General features: G+C 38.3%; 1 protein-coding gene across 1 annotated transcript; it reads left to right on the forward strand.

The window, feature by feature from the left end:
• Positions 1-2,408: 2,408 nt before the first annotated feature.
• Positions 2,409-7,743, forward strand: LOC149402070 (Endomembrane protein 70 protein family). The gene is made up of 7 exons (XM_089608996.1): positions 2,409-2,619; positions 3,122-3,162; positions 4,416-5,001; positions 5,082-5,219; positions 5,314-5,470; positions 5,753-6,237; positions 7,176-7,743. Exons 1-7 carry the CDS (start codon positions 2,471-2,473, stop codon positions 7,393-7,395), a joined length of 1,776 nt encoding a protein of 591 aa, XP_089465122.1. The 5' UTR covers positions 2,409-2,470; the 3' UTR covers positions 7,396-7,743.
• Positions 7,744-9,769: the final 2,026 nt, after the last annotated feature.

The raw sequence follows: 9,769 nt of genomic DNA on the forward strand, positions 1-9,769 counted from the left end.
TGTCTCTGGGATCGGGCCTTATTATCCCAGACTGGTGAAAGAGTGCATTGTGAATCTGTCCTCTGAGATTGACCAGCCTCATCACCCTGAGTTTGGGAAAGTCTATGTTCGTGGCCATTGCTTTGATATATCGTCCACTGCCATCAACGAGTTTCTGGATAGAGGAAAAATTGTCACTGCTGATCGGCTTCCTTCCTTGGATGAGGTTGCCAAAGAGCTCATTAACGATGATAAGAAGACTTGGCCCACCAAGGGTTCTCTGCCTTCCTCATATCTCTCGGCGAAGTATTCTGTTCTGTACAGAATTGGGATTGCGAATTGGGCCCCTTCCTCTCACGGCTCCAGTATCAACTCCGACCTGGCATGCCTCATTTATCAGATTGGTACTCGGGCGTCCTTCGACTTTGGGGAGTTTGTTTTCAGCCACCTGGCGAAGCATGCTAAGTCCTATGCAGTGAAGCTTCCTATTGGCTTCCCTTCGCTCCTGTCTGGCTTGTTGGTAGCTCAGAAGAAGGATCTGCTCAGGGCTGACGATGTTGCAGGTAAACCTCCCAGTGAACTCTCTTTCAGTCCTAAGTTGTTTGAAGGGAAACATGCCAGGGATCTTGTCATGCCTTCTGTCGCAACATCTGTCTCGCTTGGTGGTACCATCAAAGTGGCTCCCCTGTCAGAAAGTGCCAAGAACGATATTCTCAAGGGTTTGATGGAAGAAGTTGCTGCTCTTAAGGAAGTCATTGCTATCTCTTCTCGAAGAAAGACTGCGTGTGAGCGTCTTATCTCTGTCATGACTCTCCCTTCTGCCACGGATGATGCTTCCACTTCTCAATCAAGTTCCTCTGCGTGTCCTGATGAACAAGAATCAGAAGATGATGTCAGCAGCGATTCTCAAAGTTCTCTTTCCAACGATGTTTCTAATCCATCTGGTTGATGTTTATTCTGCTCTATCGTACCTTTTCTGTTGAATGATATGCTGCTCTTCTAGTTCTCATTACCTTTACAGGCTGTTTTTCCTCCCTCTGTGTTGGTCGATCCTTGCCTTTGGTATCTTTTTGAGGCAATCAGGGGGAGAGGCGTCATGAGGTCATTTATTTTGACTCTCTTTTTGGTTATGACGCTTGTATGAGAACTGGTCCTGGAAGTGCTTGCCTAAAAAATAGCCAAATGGGGAGATTGTTGTTACGTTGTTTTGTTGGCTTTATTTTTTTAGTGCAAGTGGTATGGAAAGATGTCGGGTGTTATGTTGTCACTTCTGGTTTGACATCTTTCCTCGTGTGTGCAGACAGTATTTCAGGCAAGTTTCCAGTTTTGACAGATTGCCTCGCTGCTGTCTTATTGCTGAGTTATTGCCTCGCTGCTGTCTTCATTACAACATATCTGCCTCGCTGGAGCCTTCATTGCAAGATATCCTTCGTTGCTATCTTCATTGCACGAATATTCACTTTGTTGGAGTCTTTACTTTGTGATATTCGCTTGAGGCCGGGTAAGGAAACCCGAGATACCTTCCAGGATTGTACAGCTGCTATAAAAGCTATGCGCTCTCCCTTAGCAGCTTTGACGCTTTATCAAAATACCTAGAGCTCCTAGACGTGCAAGACCGGCGGATTGGGAGGCTTTGTGTTTTGATAAGAGCGGTGTAATTCCTCAAACACTATTCCACAAAGATTGGGTGTTTGTGAGATTTGGGTTTTGTGTTCTCGTGATTGAAGGTTCACGATCTGCTGAAGACTAAAGGTCATCCGAGCCAGGAGGTTGCTCGAAGGGTGGAATTGAGACGGAGCTCAAATTTAGGGGGAGTCCCTGTCTAGGTGATCACTGGTAGTAATAGTCTCTAGGTTTTATTGATTTGTTGATTGTAATCAGATATAAACCTTGTGTGTACTATTGACTACAAGATAGTGAAAATCCTTTCCACTGGCAGTGTGCCCCCAGATATAGGTGTGTTTCACCGAACTGGGTAACCATATCGTGTGTTATTTGTTTACTGCTTTTTGTTGTTTATCCATATCTGTGTTCAAGCAAGTTGTCGGACACATTGTCAACACATTGTGTGCGACATCTTGTCTTTGCGACTAATCAGAATTTTCAATATTAAAATTATTTTACCATACAGATTTATTATAAGTAAAATCAGAATATCAATCTAGGTATTGGTATTTAGTCTTTGGTACCGACTATATTCAAATTTAACAAAAAAAAAAAAAGTTAGGACTCGCAACTTATTTCTCCTTCTAAAAAATCTCTCATTTCTGAGACGTTAATAACTCAAAATAGTGGGCCAAAACTAAAATAAAATAACTCAAAATAGTGGGCCAAAACTAAAATAAAATAAAATAAAATAAAATAAAATAAAATAAAATAATCTCCAATATTGTATATATTTACGATAAATAATCACCATAAAAACTTCACAATCACAACTAAAATTTGTCATCTTTATTCTACTTCTTCTGCGTTCTCTATTCGATACACTATGGATGGCCGTTCGGCGATTCTGGTTTTGGGGGTTCTGATCGCCTGTTGCGCGACCACCGTAAGATCTGACGACTCCGACCACCGGTACAAGGACGGAGATCAAGTCCCACTCTACGCCAACAAGGTCGGACCTTTCCACAATCCCAGGTAATCTAATCGTTTCATTCTTCCTCGAAACCCTCACATCTCTCTCCATTCTCGATCTGGCTCTCCGATCTGTGATCTCCGATACTAAGATAGTTACTTTTTTTTTATTGGGTCTTGAAGCTCCTTTGAGAGTTCAATGGCCGAGCTAGGTTGGATTTGGAATTAGCTTATTTTATTGATGGGAATACTGATCCGCGATACTGATCTATTTGGAATGCGATTTTATACAACTTTTGGGCAAAGATGTTGACATCTTAAATATAGTTGAGCCGAATTGGATATTTCCTGTCTTTGGTTCATAACTCTGTTTCCATCTTTGGCGTTATTAATATCATTATTCATCCATATACCACTATTGATGTACAATACAAATTTTTTGTTTGTTTGTTTTTTTTTTTTTTTGTTGAAGATAGAACTGTGCTTGTAAAGTTATGATATTTACTGCTGCATTGCTAAAATCTAACATGTGTTGATGTGTTCTTTGTGATTTCTCTTTGTTCAGTGAGACATACCGCTATTTTGATCTGCCTTTCTGCTCAGGAGGTACGTCCCTTGTTTTCTATATCCAATTCTTTTTTTTTTTATGTGATTTAGTGGATCCTGAGAATTGAGAATCTTAAATGTAAAACCGATCTTGTATCTCAATTACCTGGCAATTGAACTGCTCGTATGTTTCTGTAATATTATTGCTTCTTGAAATTTAGGAAGGGATTGCAAACATGGCTTCTAATTCTAAAGAGTCGAATGTTTTGTATTATTGCTATTACTGTTAATTTTTAAAATCTGAATCGGAGATCTGGTAGAAGTTGGTGCAAACTTGGTGTATAGCACTTAAATTATGGTTTGGGGTCATAGCTCGGACTCTTTTCTTTGGTGATGTCTAAATTATTTCACATTCTCCATAATAGTTTGTCTATTAATTAAATATATTCCATGTTCTAGTTAATGGTATGATTTCTATGAGAGCCATGGCAGTGAAATATGCGTTCTTAAGTTATTTTTATTATGAAATTTAGGCAAAATGGAAAAAGCCAAAGCACTTACATTTGGAACCCACAATTTTCTTAGGAAAGTAAAATTATGAAGGAAAATGAAATTAGTGAGGAATAGTTGAAGAAATCAATTTTTTTTAACTGTGTTTTAAATATAACAGAAATTTGAGGGAGAAAAAAGAAATACTCCTTACTCTTCTCCTATTCTTGTTTGGATGCGCCAATATCAAAGAACAAAAAAGGAAGCACAAGTGTGCGGAATAATAAGAATAAGATCCCACTTATACATTGATTTTCATCATTATACAACAAATTTTTACTTTAGTTTTCTGCAATACTGACATAGCCTCAATAATTCATTGAAAATGAGATACATGAATATACAATAAACACGAAGCATTCAAAAGGCTTGTTTTCTTTTCAATGGCTATTACCCAATTTTCATAGTATCTTCCTGCATATTCCCTCGTTACACTACCGGCTATAGTTGCACTATATCATTATCCTCCTTAACGAAAGAAACTTTTAACGAGTAATGACTCAATTATCTGAGGGTTCTGTTAGAGTTCAAATGCAAGAGACTCTTTCATTGAAACAATGACCTTAGTCGCTGCCAACAGGAAAATCTGACAAGATCTTACATTATCCCATGTACAATTTTGATCTCTCTCGTATGCTCGATCTTTACCTTCGCCCTTAATACGATGAACACTATCTGCATTTATCTTTCCATGACAAAGTTTGATGTACAAGTGAAAAAACGAATCTTATTTTTTGTTATTTTGTCATCAATGTAAATGATAGGTGTTGTCAAGGAGAAGAAGGAAGCGCTTGGAGAGGTATTGAATGGAGACCGACTTGTCAGCGCTCCCTATAAACTAGAATTTAAGAGAGAGAAAGAATCCGAGGCTGCATGTAAGGCATCTCTTTCAGCGGATGATGTTGCCAAGTTTCGGGATGCCGTGAAAAAGGATTACTACTTTCAGATGTACTATGATGACTTGCCTATCTGGGGCTTTATAGGAAAAATCGATAAGGAGGGAAAAACAGACCCTAGTGAATTCAAGTATTATCTCTATAAGCATATCCATTTTGATGTTTTGTACAACAATGATCGCGTTATTGAGATCAGTGCTAAGATGGACCCTCTATCTGTGGTTGATTTAACGGAAGATAAATCAGTTGATGCTGACTTTACCTACACTGTGAAATGGAGAGAGACAAAGACGTCTTTTGACAAGAGGATGGACAAGTATTCACATTCATCATCACAGCCACATCACTTGGAAATTCACTGGTTTTCTATCATCAATTCCTGTGTTACAGTACTGCTCTTGACAGGTTTCCTTGCCACGATCCTCATGCGGGTTTTGAAGAATGATTTCATGAAGTGAGAATTTTTACCTGTGCTACCATTCTCCTTTATTTTTTCTTCCGACTTCTTACCGAAGTTATTCAATTGCTCGAAAGGTACGCGCAAGATGAGGAAGCGGTGGATGATCAGGAAGAGACTGGATGGAAGTACATACACGGAGATGTTTTCCGATTCCCCAAATACAAATCCATATTCGCCGCTGCACTTGGTTCTGGAACACAGTTGTTCACTCTGTAAGCATATTTATTTGCGTTCAATGTAAATATAACTTTGCATTGATTTAATGTCCATTGACTAAGATTTCCTTGCCTATATATGCAACTCCAGGACGGTATTTATCTTCATGCTTGCTCTTGTTGGTGTCTTTTACCCGTACAATCGGGGAGCTTTGTTCACTGCGTTGGTCGTCATATATGCTCTCACTTCTGGGATTGCCGGCTATACAGCAACTTCTTTCTATTGTCAGCTTGAAGGAACAAACTGGGTAAATAAGAATCGATATACACCAGATGGACATTTTAACCTTACTTTCAGTTAACCGGCTAAAACACAGGTCCACCGACGTTAGCCTGGATTTTAGCCGAAAAGATTTAATTTTCACCTAGGAATATAAATTTCTGTAGGGTATTTGGATTTATTTGTCAATTAAAAAACTAAAAATAAATCAGAAAAAGAAAATGAAGGTCATGCGTTTGGGTTAATCATATATTTACTGTGTACCAAAGTTGGCCTGGACCGAATTTAATGTTGATTTTCTGATGGGCAGGTGAGAAATTTGCTGCTCACGGGATGCCTGTTTTGTGGGCCACTGTTCCTAACGTTTTGCTTTCTCAACACGGTCGCGATTGCGTACAGTGCAACTGCGGCCCTTCCCTTTGGCACCATTGTTGTCATTGTTTTGATTTGGACGTTGGTTACATCGCCGTTGCTTGTGTTGGGCGGTATCGCCGGAAAGAACAGCAAAGCCGAGTTTCAAGCTCCTTGTCGCACGACGAAATATCCTCGTGAAATTCCAACTTTGCCCTGGTACAGGGGAACCGTTCCTCAGATGGCAATGGCAGGGTTTCTTCCCTTCAGTGCTATCTACATCGAGCTGTACTACATATTCGCAAGTGTGTGGGGCCACAGGATCTACACCATCTACAGCATTCTGTTCATCGTTTTCATCATTCTCTTGATCGTCACTGCCTTCATCACCGTCGCTTTGACCTACTTCCAACTTGCTGCTGAAGACCATGAATGGTGGTGGAGGTAAATCAATTACTCTCCTGTTTCTAATATTCTCTCTGCTTTTGTCTCCTTATCCGCTATTTCATGTGAATTTTTTTCCTCCCACTGAATGCAATCAGGAGTGAGCAAACATGACCTCATGGGATTAATAAGACTCGTGGGAACAATAGCTTAAGTATACTTTCTTAAAAAAATTATTAGTACATAGTAGCGTTTGAAATTACTGGTGGGTCGTAGGTTTGTGGACCTTCTACTTTAGAGTTACTGTTGTGTCTCTTCTCTCTATATACAGCTCCTTTGACCTTCTCTCGTCGTATATTATATTTTATAGTTTTGTATGTGTCAATGATTCCTTCTATATGCATCACCAATCATTTCCGTCGTAGAACGCAAGTTGATATGTATATAATCTGATGTAGGTGGTGTGGTTATGTAAGGTTATTTTTTTTTATATCACGAGTCTCTGAATGCTAGGTCCTAACGGGAATTTTACGTTAAATCTGCTATGTGGCATTCTTTATAAGAGTGGCAGAGTTCAGTGTCCTTCTGTAGTTCAAAGTTAATCTGAGATCTTTGTTTTTATCAGCATCTATAGCAATCTATTTTCTTTTAATTGTGTAAAACTTTATTTGTTTTTCATTTTTTGCACTGTTGTTTCTAATAGGCTTTTACATGATACGAACCCACAACTTTTTGTTAGACCAAAATATCCTTTCCAAGCATCTTTGCATGGCTCAGAAGATGTAGTTTCTTTGCTAATGAGTTACAAGAAATGCTGTCTAAAAGAAAATTTGATGAACATGCAGTTCTTCGGACATGGTCAAATCCCATGTTCTTCTCTTAAACACTATTGTGTATGCAATATATATATATATATATATATATATATATATATATATATATATATATATGCATGCGAGTTCTTGACCTGATCCAATCTGTGTGTGATACGAGTACAGGTCTTTTCTGTGTGGAGGGTCGACCGGGCTATTTATTTATGCTTACTGTCTGTACTACTACTATGCTCGATCGGACATGTCTGGTTTCATGCAAACCTCGTTCTTCTTCGGCTACATGGCCTGCATTTGCTACGGCTTCTTCCTCATGCTCGGGATGGTTGGTTTCCGTGCTGCTCTGCTCTTTATCCGCCACATTTACAGGTCAATCAAGTGCGAGTAAGGACGTCCCACGTCAGAGGTAAAAATAACCAATGTTTCTTCTTCAACTCCATGCTTGAGGAAGAAGAAAGTTCATGATTTTTGTTAGGCTGTAGAGTAGAGAAGTGCATTCAGGAGCCAAGGGAACATAGTTTCAGTGTAACGGGTAGTCTCGTTTCTGTGCGTTGCTTTAGCACTTCGGATATAATATATTTTTTTTATTATGTATTTATGACTTTTTAGCGTGGGAACATGTAAAACCACACATATGACAGTACTGTTTGAAACAAAGTTTGGTTTGTATTTTTTTTCTTTTTCATGCTTAGTAAAAATGACTAGTGTTTCACTCGTTGCAGCCCATTTTATACAACTCACGTGTCATTTTGAAATAGAAGAGAAATAAACGGGGTCCTTGTTTTCTGCCTGCTTTTATCACTATTGCTTGTTCGAAAATAGTTTTGGTTTAAGTTGAGACAATCTCATGACTCACCTCCAAGTAATTTTCCTGTTGATTATAAACTTGTGTGAAGTAGGCCTCGTGTATGTTGATTATAAACTTTTGCCTCATGTCTTGTATGTCGATGTCATCTAAGTCTCAAATTCCAAGTTCATACAACATTAGAAGAGTTAATGACGGCAATGTTAGTATCACTTATATACCTTTATCTTTTTTCTTTTCTTTTCTTTTTTCACATTTGTTTTGAGTATCAGTGTTACTAACTGAAATCCCACGTGGCACTAATAATTATGCTAAGACTTACGTTTTACTTCTAATTTGGGTTTTATTAATTAATTATTCTAATAATTATGTTTTACTAATGTACTTAATTAAACCTAGTAATAAACTTAATATTACGAATACCACTGTTTACATCCATAAATTGATTGAAGAGTGACAAAACGAAACTTAAAAGAGCTTGATCCCAATTTCTCTGTTTTCTTTATATTCGTATAATTCTTGTTGATTGATGAGCCTTTGTACCCCACCGTCGTTCTGATCGACGAGCTCAAGAACAAAGACATTCAACGCCAGTTGAACTCTATCCGATGCCTCTTGAGATTCTTGATCATCGCTCGCGCTCTTGGAGAAGAGAGGATGCATAAGGAACTGATTCCGTTCCTCGGTGAAAACAATGACGTTTGAGCTTCTTTACGACAACGTACAAGTGACCGCGAAACTCACTGACCAGCCTCTTGGAGACAAAAATTGTCCGACTCCTGCGATAGCCGCTTCGAAAGACCATCGCTAGCCACTCCCTTGACGGGACCACCATGGCCGTGGCCGTCGAAGTCACGGCCGTCGAGGAGATGTGGAGGCTTGTTTCTTAGGCCGAGATCAAGCGTTGTTTTCTTGTATAAGTTATCACATTAAATCTTTTTCCGGTTAACGTAATAAATCTTTTAGCTAAAACTCAACAAGATATAGGTGTCTTTCTGTTATTATTATTATTATTATTGAGAGACAAACTAATAGAGTTTCTATTTTCAAACGGTTGTAGTTCAGTCATCAACCGCTATCCTTGGAGACTATTTTTTAAATTTATTTATCAACGCTATGGAAATTTAAGTGAAAATATACTATTAATTAATTGCAAATTCTGAAGAAAAAAAAAACATACAATTTCAACTATATTAACTAAGACCGTATGTGAGCAAAAAAAGAAAAAAAGAAAAAAAAGAACAAAGACCATATAAATATCAATTGACACTTGCAGTTTCTATTTCAACTACCATTCACTAATCAACCGTGATGATCAAAATTCTCGTGAGCCATGTTATTGGAGTCTATAGTATCTATTATTTTATTTATAAACCGAATAGATTAAAACGTTTATTGTGCAAAAATTTATAAAAACATTTTATATGTCATGTTACTCATATAATTAGCAGAGTCCGAGAAAGAGTTCGGAGGCTCCAAGAACATGAGGAATCCAACACCGAGTCCGAGTCAAATAAACTCGAGGGACAAATGAAATTAGGAACGAACTCATTCATAAGGCAATAATGAAACCTACCGAGCAGAACATCGAATAGAAGAAAAGCTGGTAGGTCAAAAACTAGTAAAAAAAAATAAAAATAAAACACGTCTAAATAAATAAAATACTTAAGCAAAATGTACACCTTGACGGTTATTCCGAGAACACGAGGGAATAGCCACCCACTACTTACGTGTGAGAGCGGTTATTTGAAAAACTGTCATAATGTGGGCTTGATCATCCCACGTACTCGGCACCAAATACTATAAATAGAGGAAAAAAGGGCAGAAGCATGGGCATTCACAATTTCATACCCAGAACTCCACCGAAAAGCTTCATCCATCGTTCAACACCCTTGTTTACATTAACGACAACTTCACCCCAGAAATTCTTTTGAGAGTCCTGAACTGAAGAGCATAC

The sequence above is a fragment of the Urtica dioica genome, chromosome 3 (genome assembly GCF_054948205.1).
Source record: "Urtica dioica subsp. dioica isolate 48M chromosome 3, U.dioica_male_clone48M_v1_H2, whole genome shotgun sequence".
Taxonomy (NCBI): Eukaryota; Viridiplantae; Streptophyta; class Magnoliopsida; order Rosales; family Urticaceae; genus Urtica; species Urtica dioica.

Coding starts and splice junctions, on each gene's coding strand:
- LOC149402070 (XM_089608996.1), top strand. CDS start 2,471: ATGGATGGCCGTTCGGCGATTCTGGTTTTGGGGGTTCTGATCGCCTGT. Junction 2,620..3,121: donor GGACCTTTCCACAATCCCAG/GTAATCTAATCG, acceptor CTCTTTGTTCAG/TGAGACATACCGCTATTTTG. Junction 5,002..5,081: donor TTGAAGAATGATTTCATGAA/GTGAGAATTTTT, acceptor ATTGCTCGAAAG/GTACGCGCAAGATGAGGAAG.